Source organism: Chrysochloris asiatica, unplaced genomic scaffold (assembly GCF_000296735.1).
Source record: "Chrysochloris asiatica unplaced genomic scaffold, ChrAsi1.0 scaffold00017, whole genome shotgun sequence".
NCBI classification, from domain to species: Eukaryota; Metazoa; Chordata; class Mammalia; order Afrosoricida; family Chrysochloridae; genus Chrysochloris; species Chrysochloris asiatica.
Window position 1 is genome coordinate 6301563 of NW_006408535.1, and position 17114 is coordinate 6318676.

Consider the following 17114-nt stretch of genomic DNA (forward strand, 5'->3'; position numbering starts at 1 on the left):
GCAATAAAGGCACACATCCAAAAAGAAGAAATAACCAAAATCAGCACCTTAACCCAATGTCTCCAACAATTAGAAAAAGAATAGCTAAGTAAGCCCACTGCCACCAGAAGAAAAGAAATAATAGAGATTGGAGCAGTAATAAATGAAACCGTGAACGGAAAAACAATAGAATCAACAAGACAAGAAGTTGGTTCTTTAAAAGGATTCATAAAGTCAACAAACCACTGGCAAATCTAACAAAAAAAGGACTAGATACAAATAGCATAAATAAGAAATGATAAAGGGTAGTGTTATAACAGAACCAAAAGGAAATAAAAAGGGTAACAGAGTATTTTGAAGAGTTGTACTCCAACAAATTTGAAAATCTGGAAGAAATGGACAAATTTCTAGAAGTATAGTCTACCTCCACTAACACAGATTGAAGTAGAAAACTTGAACAGACCATAATAACAAAAGACGAAATTGACCAGGCCATTAAAATTTTAAAGTCCAGGCCCAGCTAGCTTTACTGGTGAATTCTACTAAATATTCAGAGAAGAGCGAGCACCAGTTCTACTCAGAATTATTCCAGAATATAAAAAAAGGATGGAAAACTCCCAAATACATTTTATGAAGTGAACATATCCATGATACCAAAACCAGGTAAAGAAATCATGAAAAAAAGGATATTATATATTAATAATATCCCTCATGAGAGGGTACTGACTGTGGCTCTGTAGGATAAGCACTGGACTAGGAGCCACAAGGTTGGTGGTTTGAGTCCACTGGCTGCTCTGCAGGAGAAAGATAAGGCTTTTAATTACATAATCCAATTGATGCTGAAAAAGTATTTGACAAAGTCCAACACCCATTCCTACAAATACACTCAGCAAAACAGAAATAGAAGGAAAATTCCCTGACATAACTATGGGCAATGCTGCAGAGGATTGAATAGATAGATGTGTTCTTGTCATTCCTTAAAGTCCTAAACTAGTCTAGGAAATCCCAGAAAACAATGTTATCTTACTCTATATGCTTTTAGTGTGTCACTCTGAAAATTTTGGACATTTTTATATATAACCATAATGCTGTAATGCAATTAACAACAATTCTTTGGTATTATCTGATAGAGTATCTTTATAAAATTTCTATATCCATTCCAAGAATCTAAGTGCATGAATACTTACTACTTAACTCATAAACTTTTTATATAATTCATAGCAACCCTATGTTGTTAAGTGCCATCATGTCAGTTCCAACCCATAGTGCCCCTGTATAGGGTTTCCGAGGAGTAGCTGGTGAGCTTGAACCGCCATCCTTGCAGTTCAAACGGCTTTGCAGTCTGGCGCCTTAACCCACAGCGCCATACCAGGATAGCAACCCTAGAGGGTTGGAATGTCAACCATGTGGTTCAAACTGACCATGTGGTCCATGTGCTACATTGCCTCACCAGGACTCCTATTTTGTTGTTAAGTGCAGTTTAGTTGATTCGAACTCATTATATAGAGTTTCCAAGGAGCAACTGGTGTGTTTGAACTGCTGACCTTGTGGGGATTCCTGTGTTGTTATTAAAGTGCTGTTGAGACGGTTCCAACCTATAACAACCCTGTATAGGGTTTCCTAGGTATGACTGGTGTAAAATTGCCTCATACCATGTCTTACTCTTAAAGAGAAGCTATTGGGTTCAAACTTTCAGGGATTACAGTGCATAGTTTAATAACTGAATGAGCAAAAGACTAGGAGAAAGACTAGGATAAGTTGAGTTTTAAGTTGTAGGTATATAATTTATCTGGCATAGTGTCAGGGATTTATTTTTTAAATACATTTAAAAACAAATAAAGTAATATAGTAAGGTCACCACACTCCCAAAAGGAGAGGTATAGATAAAAAACTTTGTTTCGTATTCAGTAAATCTAAATCACAGCTGTGAAATAAATGGGGGAAATGTTTTATTAAATCCTACTTTTGAATTTCTCTATTGTCGTGCTGTTTCATGAGCAGTGGACTGCAAGTTTGGTTTGAATCGCAAGGTCAGTGGGTAAAACTCACCATCCACTCGTTGGAAATCCTATTCAAGGTCACTATGAGTCAGAACTGACTCGATGGCTCTTAAAAACAACCACCATAATTAAAGTATAGTCACTATTATGATATTAACTGTCACTGGTATCAGTACTTTTCATTAATAGTCTTGGCCATTGGCAATGATGGTAACAGGTAATTTTTCTATGTTTGTGTTTAATTCATAAGGTATTTTGTATTTCATTAATTATAGATATTATTGTTGTTGTTAAGTGCTGTCAAGTCAATTCCGACTCATAGCGACCCTATACAGGATTTCTGAGGCTGTATATCTTTATGGGAGCAGAAAGCCTCATCTTTCTCTCGTGGAACAGCTGGTAGTTTTGAACTGCTGACCTTAAGGTTCGCAGCCCAATTCGTAACCACCACGCTACCAGAGCTCCTTAGATGTTATTGTTGTTGTTGTTGTTGTTAAGTGCCATCAAGTAGAAGATATTGTTATTAGGTGACGTTAAATCAGTTCCAACTCAATTGAATTGGACCTGATGTGATAGAGGTGAACTGCTTCATAGAGTTTCCAAGGCTTTAAATATGTCAACAGATTTCTCCGATGGAACAGCTGGTTGATCCGAACCACAGATCTTCCACCAAAAAAATCTTTAGACTAATTTGAGTAAAGTAATAGGAAAAGGGAGATTAGAGTAGAGTTGTTTTTGAGTGCTGTTGAGTTGGTTCCTACTCATTGCAACCCTGTATAGGGTTTCCAAGGAGCAGCTGGGTTTGAACCACCAACCTAGCATTTCAAACCACCCTTGTGGTCCAGGACATTATCATGCAGCACCACAACAGGACTCCAGAGTAGAGTAATAGAGAGGTTATCTTGGGAGATGTGTATGAAGTCTATGTTATAGGGTGATTAGCCTAAGGAGCTCTGGTAGCGTAGTGGTTATGAATCGGGCTGCGAACCTCACGGTCGGCAGTTTGAAACTACCAGCTGGTCCATGGAAGAAAGATGAGGCTTTCTACTCCCATAAAGATTTGCGGCCTCCGAAACCTCACTATGAGTCGGAACTGACTCCATGGTACTTAACAACAACAACAACAGCCTAATGAAGTAGGAGAAAGAATACCCAGACCTTGATGTGAGTGATGTAGATGAAAATGCTTGAGAAAACTGAAGAATGGAATAAACACCTGAGAGGCATCTTTAACTTCTGTGGGCCTTAAAGAAAAAAGTGTGGTGTCCTAGAAAAAGCACTTGACCTCAAGGTTGATGGCTCAAACTCACAAGATACTATGAAGGGCTGTAAAGTAGGAACCAACTGGCTTGCACTTAACAACTACAACAATGGTAGAAATTACCACCTATGTGTCAATTTGTCATCCTCCAATGGTATGCATGTTGTTGTGATGCTGGAAAGTAGGTAACTTAAATAGTCTTGTTGTTAAGTGTCACCGAGTCAGTTCCAACTCATAGTGACTCTATATAGAGTTTCTAAAGAGAGGCTGGTGGATTTGAACCACCACCCTTGTGGTTCAAATTGACCTGGCTATCCAGTGTTTATTCTACAGCGCAACACCAAGACTCCTACATTGTATATTTAACATTTATAATCAGATCCTGAAAACTGATGTGGACACTCTGCTAAAATTTTTTACCATAATAGTATTAACTATATGCCTTTAATTACTTTTCTGCCAGTGACAATATGTTTTGAAATGAAATCAAACAAAAAACTAGCTTATGGAGGTTATGATATTCTGTAGAGCAGTACTGTGTAGTAGAAACATGATGTGGGCCACATGCTATATGTAATTCTAAATTTTCTAGTTGTTGTTGTTGTTGTTAAGTGCCGTCGAGTCGGTTTCGACCCATAGCGACCCTGTACAGGGTTTCCGAGGGTGTAAATCTTTACGGGAGTAGAAAGCCTGATCTTTCTCCCGCGGAGCAGCTGGTAGTTTCGAACCGCTGACCTTAAGGTTCACAGCCCGATTCGTAACCACTACGCTACCAGAGCTCCTTAAATTTTCTAGTAGCCACATTAAAAAAAGAAACAGCTTGAATTAATATATATTATTGTTGTTGTTAAGTGCCATCGAGTCGGTTCCGACCCATAGCGACCCTATACAGGGTTTCCGAGGGTGTAAATCTTTACGGGAGTAGAAAGCCTCATCTTTCTCCCGCGGAGCGGCTGGTAGTTTCGAACCGCTGACCTTAAGGTTCACAGCCCGATTCGTAACCACTACGCTACCAGAGCTCCTTAATATATATTATTAGACCCAATATATTCAAAATAGTAATTTTTAACATGTAATCAATATAGCAATCTCTCATGCTGCCTCATTCTTCTCTGTTTTTATTATTGGGGTTCCTCATGATTTAATTATTTTCCTTCTTCTCATTTATATTCTTTCCATCAGCACCATTGCCCCCTTTAGATGGCTTCAGTTTTCACCCAGATAATTGGTATAGTCAACTTAACATCTTCATTGGCACTAAGCTCATCATGTCCAAACTAGGTCTCATAGTCTTAACTCCTCGACTGCCTCACCTGCTTCCTCCTGCCAAAAAATGAAACCTCTGATTAATTTTCCACTCATTTCTAGTAATCCTGTCCCAAAGAGAACATCTATCTATACAGTTCCACTGCCTAGGAGAATTAAGTTATAGTTATCTGTTCTGTGTCTCTCACTTTTACAGCTAACCCAGCACCCATTCCATTTTTAGCCTTTAATTATACCTTATGGCAGATCATTCTCTCCCTCTCTACCACCAGAAACCCAGCTCAAGCTGTCATTCTTCTCTCTCATCTCTTACTAGAAGCCCTCTTGAGTAATCCCACTACTTAGATCTCACCTTTCTTCCAGGCTGTTCTGATGCTAGAGTAATGTTTTCTAGACAAATTTTTATTCTCTGAAAACTTTTTTTGGAGGGGGAGGGGGCACATCTCATTACTTAAAAAACAAATTATTTGGCATAAGACCCTATCTCCTTACAGCCTCATTTCCTGTTCACCCTCTCCCTATATACTCCACTCATGCAGAGTTCCTTACAAGTCGTTCAAGCTCACTCTACTCCTTTCAATTCAGGGTTCTGCACTTTTACTTTTTCCTGTCACACCCTCTCCTTACTCTCCTCCTGCTTAACACTCATCCTTAAGATCTTATTTTAATCCATTTATGTTCGGAAGCCTTCTCTAATTTACAAATAGCACCATGATAGGCAGCACCATGCCTTCATAGCACTCGATCACTAGTAGAACATAGTAGATATTGAGGTTGGTCCACGATCGGGCACTGTTTCGTTCTGCTGTACATAACGTCGCTATGGGTCGGTACCGACTCAATGGCACCTAACAACAACAATAAGGTAATGGTTATTCAAGCTAAATGTTAGAATCATCAGCTTTTCAGTAACAAAGTTATTAATTTGAGGAAATGTAAGATAACTATCTGGAGTCTTGGTGAGGCACTCACTGTAGGATAAGCACTGGGGGCTTCTAAAAATTCCTGGGAAAATATCTCGTAACTCCATTTTTTTACAGACTTTTAAAAGCCTTCTCATATTTAGGAATATTGCTTATTTCTGTTTTAATATTTATGCAGTTACCTTTTTTTAAGGTTATACTTTATTCACAATATTACTATTAGAAAATTTTTTTTGTAGCTAAAATTATCTAAAACTGAAAGTCTTTTTTACATCAATTTTTACTTCCCTTGATTGGCACAGTAGTTAAAAATGCTCTCCAGCTAACCTAAAGGTTGGTAGTTCAAACCTATCAGCTTCTCTGTGGGAGAAAGATGAGGCAGTTTGCTTTTATAATGATTTACGTCTTGGAAATCCTATGGGACAGTTCTACTCTGGAATCTAGAGGCACTGTGACTGGAAATTGACTTGATGACAGTGGGTTTGGTTTTGGTGGGTTGATTATAAAACTGGAGGAAGGTCCTCTTTGAGTTTCAGTCAAAAAATGTTTCACTCAGAAAATATCTTCCAGGATGTTCCCTACCATTGAATATTTACCAAGTTGACTGTGTTAATTGGTATGAGAAATTGTTGTAACTAACCTCTTAAAAACTTAGGTCTTAGAAGTTGTTTCATATATTTTCTTATTTGCTCATCCCCAAACCCAGTATGGGTAGGTATTAGAAGAAACTGAGACACGAACATTAAGAGGCTTTTCTGTAATCATTAAAATATCCAGTTCCTGTTACAATTTTCACACCCTAATTCTCATTCTTTAAACCTTAATGCTGTTTCCCCTGTGTCATGTGCTTTTCATTGTATGTATAAAGCAATCAGAAGGTACTTAAATGGATTCTAGTAAGTTATAAGGAAACTTTTATAAAATATCCCTTCTGCTAAGATAGTTTCATACTTTAATTACTTAGAAAGTTATTTTAAATTTTTCTTGTAGGAATCTTCAGAAATTTAGTCTTTTTGGAGACATAAGTGTTCTACAACAGCAAGGAAGTTTGTCAAACACATACCTCAGCAAGGTGGACCCTGATGGCAAAAAAATTAAACAGTAAGTTAAAAATTAGTAGAAACGTGCTAATTCTAATAATGATTTTCATATTTCCTGAATCCTCCGAGAAACTGTTAAGACTCAGTCAAAAAAATACTTTTTTTTTTTTTCTAAGAACATTTGTCTTGGAAATGTTTTAACTGTGAAATATGGTGATCTGCATAATGCCATTCTATGTCTTAAGTCTTTAAAGACAAATCAAAGAACTTGATGGATAATTATTGCTATTTAAAGTTGTTATTGTTGGAGTCCCGGTGTGGCGCTACTGTAGAATAAGCACTTGACTGCTAACCACAAAGTCAGCAGTTCAAACTCACCAGCCACTCTTTGGAAACCCTACAGAGGGTCCCTATGTGTCAGAACCACCTCCACAGCACTTAACAACAACAAAGTTATTTATTTACTTGTCTTTTTGACACATAAATTACATGTCATCAGTCTTCTCTACCATATTTATGTAAAATGCCGCTTTCCTTGTATGAAACACATAGTTAAAACACCCATATGTATATATGTACCGTATTCATTATATGTTCAGGTGAATTTTAATGATATTTGTGATAATTACTCCTGGGCTGAATAGAAATTAACTAACTAATGAAAGAAAATGGTTCTCAACATTGCATGCCATTCATTGTGTATTTTCAAAAGTCAGTGTTAAATGATTAGTGTTAATTGCTAATGGGATCGTGTGGCATGTGTTTTCCGTACAGAATTCAGCAGCTGTTTGAAGAAATACTGAGTAATAGTAGGCAACTAAAGTGGCTATCCTGTGGATTTATGCTGGAAATAGTAACCCCAACATCACTGTCATCTCTCTCAAATTCTATTGCCAACACCATGGAGCACCTGAGTTTACTGGACAACAACATTCCTGGTAACAGCACTCTCATTACTGCAGTTGAACTGGAGCGATTTGTGAATCTGCGCTCACTTGCCCTGGATTTCTGTGACTTCACGGCTCAGATGGCAAGAGTTTTAACCGATAACAACCATGTGCCTTTGCAGCGACTCTCTCTCCTGGTCCACAATGTTTCGGTGATGCACAAGTCTCTGGACAATATGCCAAACGATGAGCACTGGAAAGCCATGTCACGAAAGAGCACCAGCCTTCGGGTTTACATAATGGCTTTTGATATCAAGAGTGAAGATATGTTAAAGATTCTGAAACCAAGTATACCACTAGAGAGGATTCATTTTGACAGCTACATTACTTGTGTTTCAGGGGCTATTGTTGATCTTATATCCAGGCAGTATGACAAGTTCCTCACTCATTTTATATTAATGAATGATGTGATTGACACATCTGGTTTTCCAGATCTTAGTGACAACCGGAATGAAGATCCATTGGTTTTATTAGCATGGAGGTGCACAAAGCTTTCTCTTCTGGCAGTTCATGGTAGGTCATCTCTGTTTGCTATTATTTGATATTTGTCTTATGCTGTGGTGCTGTAGGATAAGTACTGGACTGCTAACTGAAAGGTTGGAAATTCACATTCACCATTTACTTCTTGGAAACCCTATACCGGGTCACTGTGAGTTGGAACTGACTCGATGGCACTTACCACCACCACCACCAGTAAAAAGATGGCACTGACCTTCAGAGTGTCAAGGAATCCTACAAAAACTTGATATACTTTTCCTTCTTAACATTTCTAGGTGCCAAAATATTAATTTATATGACTTTTTTTCAATGATAATTCTGCTAGGTAGGCAATATTTGTTTCTTAACTGGGACATTTCATCTTAATGTGAACTATGGAGTTGCTATCCTGACTAATTAGAGAAACATTTTACTTCCTTTCTAGTTCTTATTAACAATTACAGGATACAAAATTAGTCTATATGAATGCCTAAAACTAGTTTTATTAGCTCCCTTTCATTATTTTTGTAGCCTGCGGTTGTATGTAGTAATGTATCTTGCTTTTCAAGTCTTCCTTTATAATTTGGTCAGTCGTTTTCAGCAAAGAGTAGACCAATATTCCAAATAGCAAGTAAAATGGGAGTTTTATAAAGAATTTTTAAATGCCAAATTTTTAAAAGTTATTTTATACCAGTCTTTGAGAAGACTTGTTTCCATCTTTTAAGATACAAAATGTTAAACAGATACAGAGGCTGAACAGATATGGGAGGAAGAGTGGGAATGTGTCCACGAATATATAAAGGTTTGACAGAGGGTATTGGTACATAGCTATTTATTTACCTTTGTGGCAAACATAGGTAAATCACTCATGAGTGTGGTAGAGCATCCAGGGGGCAAAAGTATGAACACTTGTTGTTGTTAAGTGTTGTTGAGTTGGTTTCAACTCATAGTAACCATATGCACAACAGAACAAAACACTACCCACTGCTGCTGCCACTGTGCCAGTCCATCTCTTTGGGGGACTTCCTCTTTTTCAATATCCCTGCATTTTACCAAGCATGATGTCTTTATCTCCTGATAACATATCCAAAGTATGGAAAGTAGATTTTATTATTATACATTACCAAATACGTTGAGGGAATGAATTGCTGGGCTTGTGGGCTCCGGGCTATAGTCTCAGGGAACACCATAGTCAATTGACATAGTTCACTAAGATAATATTCTACATCTTCCTTTGGTGAATAGTGACTGGGGTCTTAAAAACTCATGAGTGGCCGTCTAAGATTCAACTGTTCGTCTGTCCCTTTGGAAAGAAAAAAGACTGATGAAAACTGAAGATACTTGAAATCAGTCCTGTGGACTAATGGAACATGTGAACATCAGTTTCTACAACTTTGAGTCCAAAAGGTCTAGATGGTTCCTTACTAACACTACCTACTGTTCTGAAAGGGATCATATTAGAAAGTCCTGGATAGAATGGGAGAAAATGTGGGAAAATATTTAAAATTATAAAAAATGCCAGTCTTACTGGTCAGAGACAAAAGGAACCCAAGACTGTTTGGACGTTGGTCCCCCTTCAGGCCTGAAACTGAACTCACCCTTGTGGCTTAATTAGCTGTATAGGGGGAGAGCAACACCAGTGAGGTTTGCACACCACAGGATTGTAAGTCATTCAAGATCAAAAGGGCAGCACTTACCTAAGGACAAAATTCAAAAGGGAAAGAAGGAGAAATGGAAACAATCCCAGGGAGGAAGTGGAATAACTGATGTTACAGGGAGGGAGTTGCAATCACCTAATGAAATGAAGCATATGCTTTGTTGAATATAAAACTGACAACCTGCTCTGTAGACCACTCAATTCACAATAAAATGTTATATTAAAAAAAAGAAAAAAAAAAAGAAACATTAGATACAAGAGAAGCTTCAAAAAGTGGTGGGAAAATGGAATTTCAAAATAATGTATGTAATGGAGGCAGAGATGATGACATGGAAAGATGGAGCAGTTGGGGACTTTAGACACAGACAGGGAGAAGGACTGTGTGCTGACAACTGGGGGGTGGGTGGGGGCAGGCTTGTAGTGTATAGCCTTTGGTTGGTTGATGATGCATGACAGGGATTGTAACCATGGCAATGAAACGATATACAATAGGATGAATGTAAAACTAATGTTCTCCCATGTAAACTATCACATAATTCACAATAAAACATTAATAATAATAATAATAATGGAATTATTCCACAAACATTCTGAATCCCCTTCATGTAGCTAACATCTCTATTCCTTCCTTCCTTTCCTTTACAAAAGTAACCATTTTTCTAAAACTAGTACATTTTAATCCCATGACTGTTTTAAACTTTATATATTTATTACCAACAACTAATAGTTTGTCTTTCAAGATTAAAGAGTCATTTCATAACTTCAGAATAGGAAAAATAATAGGGGATTTTTTTACAAAAGGAAAATACCTGTTTGTAAATAGATACACCAGGGGTGGGGGTGGGGGTGCTTCAAAAAGTTCGTGGAAAAAATAGAATTAAAAGATCGTGAAATTTTTCCATGAATTTTTTAAACCCCTGTCATATAGATGAAGCAAAAATTTGTTCCTTATGATATGATCAGTATCCAGAGTTATAAAATTAGACTTCACACTTTGTCTTCTATTTGATAATGCAGTGGTGACATAACAGAATTACATCACCTACTGATTCACCACCCACAGTGGTTTTTTAGAAAACAGTATCAGACTTTTAACCCTTTTTTTTTTTTTTTTCCCTCAACTACACAATAATATTTTCTTTTCTAAACTCAGTATAAGGAGCTCTGGTAGCGTAGTGGTTACGAATCGGGCTGCGAACCGCAAGGTCGGCAGTTCGAAACTACCAGCTGTTCCGCGGGAGAAAGATGAGGCTTTCTGCTCCCGTAAAGATTTACAGCCTCGGAAACCCTGTATAGGGTCGCTATGAGTCGGAACCGACTCCACGGCACATAACAACAACAACAACAACAAACTCAGTATATTTTTAAAGGAAAAGGAACAAAGTGTTAAAGTGTGATAAAAATTTAAAGATTCTCAAGAAGCATTGACTAAGGATAAGAATAATTTGTCAAGTAGGAAAAATGCAAAGAAGTGAGTTGCTTGTCTTATTTTGCAGGTTACACAGTTTGGGCACACAACCTCATTGCCATTGCTCGTCTCCGTGGCCCCGATCTAAAAGTGCTTGAAGTCACTGAAGAAAGCATTGATTTTGACCAAGGCGAACTGGCCGACCAGGACGTGGATCCAGTGCATAACCTTATTGAGCAAGTATCCCTGGGCCTGGGCCAACCCTGGCACGCAGTCATGGACATCGAATCACTCAGTGTCTTCACTGAACCAAATCGTCATTTTTATAGAGAAATGCAAAGCTTCAGCGAAGGCATTTAGCTTTTTTTTAAATGTACACTTCCTGTGGTTACATATGCAAGTAGGGTCCTATTATGTTTTTTTCCAGTAGTGTGAATTAAACCCTTTGTGCTGTGTTTAATCAGTATTAGCTTTATAGAATTATATATGTATATTCTACTTCTTGATCAAAGAACGTAGTCGGGTATTGGTTTAGAAGTTCAAAGTGACACTGTATAGGGCTTTCACGGTTAATGAACTTGTTACCAAACCTTAAGGTTATACAACCGAAGGTTGTCTGAGGTTGCTGGCTAACTTTATTTTTCACTGAGTTACTCTGCCTTTTTGATGTTTTTTTTTTGTGCGTCAGAGTTCAGAGCTCAGGAGCCAAATTATTTTTATACATATAGAGATATTTATCCATAGCCTGGTGGATTTATCTGCAGTGCATTACATTCATGCATTCTGATGGCATTTCATTAATTTGGATTTGAAGTGAATGAAGGGAGGATAATTTGGTCCCAAATGAGTTACGTTTAACAGAAAAGCCAAGATTTTAACTTTCATTGCACATATAATATAGTCATGATGTCACCAAGTACCATTCTGAATTTTGTACAGTATTAGGTTAGAATATTGTTTAATCCTTTTTTTTTTTAATGCATTTACATAAACATGAAAACTCAAATTGTTGAATTTTTTTAAAAAACAATATCCAACTTAATTTTCTTCATCAGTTACATTATACACTCAAGTTAGCTTTTTAACCCAGATTTTAAAATAGTGGAAGAAGAAAGAAACTGTATTCCAGGGTAAAACCTCCAAAAAAGAAAGCCAGAACAGACATACTTTCAAACATTAGTCGTGAAATCCCTAGCAACAAGTCACTGGATTTTTCTCTGTCAGCGCGCGTGTCAGCTGCCAAAGAATAGACTTAAATGAAGAAGTGCCCACATGCTGGCAGGGGCCGGCCCACTCTGGCCAGCCAGATACTGCTAGATTGTAATATTTAAGGTCGATTTTCGACCTGTGGTACACAGCTGTGCTGTGGCTCAGTCAGCAACCTCAGAACTCTGAAAAAAAAAAAAAAAAAAAATACCATGCACCTGTTTCACTGTGAATAGTGAATGTAAAGGAAAGAAAGGAAAAACTGAAAGCTTGTTCTATCACAGGTATGAGCTGCTATGATACATGAAGAACATTCCATGAAGTATGTTTTAAAACCTTGTTATATCTGAGAGGCTTTAAAAGCCTATTTAACTGTTTCAGGGCAACCGCGGTACAGACGTGGTCTCTGTGAGACTTCCACCTGACCCAAGTTTTAAATGGTACGAATGTTGTGCATTTAACGTTAAAGGACAGTCTGCAATAATAAAGTAAGTAGCCAACGTGGGTGCCCAGCAGTGCTGAGACCTGGCTGCTCTATTGTAAGCTTTGGAAACACAATTTATGCAACAGATGTCCAGATATGATTCTATTTATGGAAAAAGTTTATATATGTTTTACAAATGGTTTTACCATCTTATATAAAAATGACCTTTTGACAGGTGTGCACTGTTTTGTCTCCAGTGAGCACATACCATGCGGATTTTATATGTACATCAGTAGTGTGAATCCACTGGCACAGTGTGTGTAAATGCCAGATGTGGTGAGATTTTATCATATAAATGTGATCAGATAAAATAAATCCTGACAGAAACTCTAAGGAATCCAGCTGAATGTTTGACCTGATGACTGATGTTGTATGGTTTATGTTAAATGTATATTCTTTTAATCAATGAATAAAGCATTAAAAAGTGATCATTGTAATATATTTTATTGTATATGAAGCATGAAAACTTTTAGTACTAAATAAAATGAAACAATCCTTATATTGTGTATAATCATATGTTAGCTTCTATTCTAGTGCAGCAGAGCTTAAATTTGGGAATACATTATAGAAAAGATTCTTCAGCATAAGGGTTTTGAGAGTTTTTTTGGGTGTTTTTAAAAATCACTTTGGAAAGATGCACATACATGCTTAAAGGCAAACATTAGGCTTATTAGCACCAAATCTTCATATATCATGCACTTAAAATGTATTACTACTACAATCAAACTTGCTTTATAAACTGTGTTGTTAAGAGCTGTCATGTTGGTTCTGACTCACAGTGACCCTGTACAGGGCTTCCAAGGCTTGAAATCTTTACAGGAGCAAAAAGTCTTTCTCCTGTGGAACTACTGTTGGGCTGCTCACACTGCTTTGTGGTTCATAGTACAGTGTTTATCTTATGTCCTGGGCCACTGCACTCCTCATGTAGCATATAGAAACATCTTATAAAAACTGTTATGTTGTTATGTGCCGCCGAGTCAGTTCTGACTCATAACAGCCCTGCATAAGGTTTCTAAGGAGCTTCTTCAAGCTCTGACCTTATGGTTAACACTCCAGTGCTTATCCTACTGTGCCACACTAGGACTCTAAAAATTGCTGTAGCAGATGCAAAACTACATCCGATGTACCATTATTAAATAGGCCATAAACCCCTTCCTGTTGTAATCTCCACTCTTGGTTGGTGAGACAAACACTTCTCATTTATGCCTTCCTTTCCTGCTTCCATTTTTCCTTCCTTAATCATTCAGGCATGGACTCATCTCGGAATCTCCGGGGGTTTACAGGGAACTGTCATTGTAGCTAATGCTTCCTTATTTCACAGATATATCTAACTCCTTTGAATCAATGTATTTATATATTTAAAATATAAAAATAATACCCAAAATTCATGAAAAAAGAAAGTCTATTAATATATATGCTAACATGCCAGTAAAGGTTGGTGTCATAAAGCACTGCACTGGAAGGCTCAATATCTGTTTTCTAATCTAAGCTCTGGCCTCAAGCTACTTGAGCGTAAACGTAACCAAATCTAATCCCTTAGTTCACAGATGAAGAAACTGAATTTCAAGGTTATCAAAAACTGATTCTTCATTGAAATTTCCAATTATTGTTAGCCTAACAGCTCATGGACACACAGGATCACCTTTGCACAAATGTACTGAATAAAATATTTTCAAAAGATAGCTTACTAAACTATGAAATTTACATACCTCAAATTATTTTCCTGTTTCTCCTACCATCCTAGGAATAAAGAACTTGGGAAGTTGGTGGGGTGGTGGGGCTGGTGAGGAACGGTGTGCTTAACAGTTGAAAGCATATATGAAGAATACAGTTTGCTTGGACTTTATGAAATCAATATCGTAAAATGGTGCTAAGGCAGTAACACAGCAGGTGTGAATAATATCTAATGATGTACCATCTAGTGCTTCCCAACTTTTTTCACATTCTAGCACAAAAAATTATTGTATAGCATACTAGTATAAACTAGAGGGAATTGGAGAAAATGGTAAGATTTGGGGAGATAAATTTATAGAGAACTTACAGATGTTTTCATTGAGACTGTTCAGAATTTGAGTATTGTCATAGAGGAAGGAGAAACACCTCAAAAGCAAGTAATAACTTCTAAACATTTTTTTCCCTTCACTGTTCAAAAATTAATGCAGTTGAAATTATATTTTAAAATCTAAATAGCTCTTACCTTTTTTTGATAAATGCAATATTGAGATTTCTTGTTATGATATAAATTAATTTCAAATTCAAGTGGATTTTCATTACAAATACTTCAAAATAATCTCAAATTAGTAGCTCTCCCATACTTCTTCCATACATATGTTGGGACACTATTGAAAGCACATAATCAGCCAACAACAGAAGTTTGATATGTAAAACAATTATAGGCTGATGATTGGAGCTGCACCCATACCAGCTCCTGACACTCTACCCTACCCCCACTGCCCACACAGATAACACACCAAGCCCACTACACCTGGGGCTTGGCACTTGGACTTCCAACTGCTTTTTGGACACCTGGAACATAACTTCTCTAACAGCTTTGTCGTTTCCTTTATCCATGATAAACGGGAGTACTCTGCATCTGGCCGGGGAGTAGTGTGTAATTTTGCTCTCTGCCTGGGTCCACTCTGCTTTCCAAGAAGAGAGCCAGCTTCACTCTGGCTGCTTTCCAAGAAGAGACTGCTGCATGCAACAGTCAGAAGGCAGCCAGACCGGACTTCCTGCCTCCCAGCAGGGCTCATTGGGTTGCCTTAAGGATCATCTACAAAGTTCAGTTTTTGGTTGAGGGGGCAAAAAAGTGCAAGGAGCCATTGTGAATAAAATCTCAGGATACCTGAGTCAGCCTTCTCTGAAAGATTAAAAGAAATGTTTAAACAGATAAGGGCAAGATATGACCAAGTGTTGACAAAAGGGAAACACAGCTGGAACTTGCACTGGCACGCAAGTTACTAATAAGTTCCATTCCTCAGTGTGTCTGAGTCAAGTTGAAATTTGTAGGTAAGTCGGAACAGGTTCGTACAGTTCTTATTTAATAGCCTCACTTTAGCACAAGGAAAGGAGTACTGGCAGTAGTGTGTAAGCACTGGACTACTAACATAACACAAGGTTGACAGTTCAAACCCACCAACTGTTCTGCAGGAGAAAGATGAGAATTTCTGCTCCGGTAAAGGTTTACAGCCTTGGAAATCCTGCACAAGTTGCTGTATTTGAATCAAATCTATGGCAATGAGTTTGGTTTTATGAAGTTAATACAAGAAAAGTCTTGATGGAGCCTTTTCAATGATTTAAAAGCAGCATATGCACCAAGTGAAGGTGATGTTGTTGTTGTTAAGTGCTGTTGATTGTATTCCGACCCACAGCGACCCTGTATAGGGTTTCCAAAGAGCAGCTGGTGAGCTTGAACCACCGACCTTGCAGTTCAAACAACTTTGCAGTCTGACACATTAGCCCACAGTACTCCTAAGTGAAGGTAATAGTAATTAATAATTTACTGTGAGCAAAGAATGTAGTAGTTTCAAAAATCATTGTCTGGTCGGTGGCGAGGTGGCCCCACCGAAGTGGAGGAACCGGTTTCCAGAGTGCTGCAGGCGGCTGAGCAGTTCCGCTCCTATTTGGAGAGCGAGAAGCAATGGAAGGCCGGATGGAATTCATCCTGTGCTACCAGTGACTACCGACTACGGCGAACCTGCGGATGGCCATGGCTGCCTGGACCAGCTACTGTCCCTCTCCATGGTTTGGGCCAACCACCTCTTCTTGGGCTGCAGTTTGAACAAAGATCTGTTAGACAAGGTGATGGAAATGGCCAATGGAATTGAAGTGGAAGATCTGCCGCAGTTTACAGCCAGAAGTGAATTAATGAAAACGCATCAAAGCTAAGGTAGAAGACATTTACCACATTTCCAGGCTCAGAAGAGAACCTGGGATAAAGGCGACATTGATCCCAGCATCTCTCAAGACTTGTGGTATTACCAACACAAAGACAGAGAGGCAGTTGGAATGAAATGGAACCTTTCTTGATTCACTTTTTTAAAGTTCTTATTCTTCTAGAACCTACCATTGTAAAAGTATGCATGGGCAGTTTATATATTTATAAATCATGTACTCAAAGATGAGTTCATCAACATTGTGAAAGCCCTCTTGTTTTTAAATGTCAATGTAATAATGACAGGTAATTAATTTTGCAGTTTGAATTTTTCAACACAGTTCTTTTTTAAGTATGGTTATTTTATAACTCCATCCCATTCCCATCCTGCCCTAGCAAAACAGATCCTTCATTTCCTTATTTCTACCTGAAATTGATCATTGTAGGTAAAGTGGAGGGTCAGTGTAAAAGAAGACTCCGCTTTTTACGAAGATGGCGTTGAAGGCGAAGAAGGAAGGCCCTGCCCCTCCGAAAGCCGAAGCCAAAGCAAAGGCGTTGAAGTCCAAGAAGGCAGTGCTGAAAGGTGTCCACA

The 17114-nt window shown here is 38.0% G+C and overlaps 1 protein-coding gene and 1 pseudogene across 1 annotated transcript in view; both read left to right on the top strand.

The window, feature by feature from the left end:
- The window catches only part of FBXO33 (F-box protein 33), a 25626-nt gene extending 13565 nt beyond the window's left edge, over positions 1-12061 (top strand). Inside the window, exons 2-4 of the mRNA XM_006835319.1 lie at positions 6420-6530; positions 7244-7929; positions 11047-12061. Coding sequence (XP_006835382.1) covers positions 6420-6530; positions 7244-7929; positions 11047-11318 — 1069 coding nt within the window. The 3' untranslated portion in view covers positions 11319-12061. The remainder of the gene's footprint in view (positions 1-6419; positions 6531-7243; positions 7930-11046) is intronic.
- On the top strand, positions 11531-16536 carry LOC102818707 (annotated as a pseudogene).
- Positions 16537-17114: the final 578 nt, after the last annotated feature.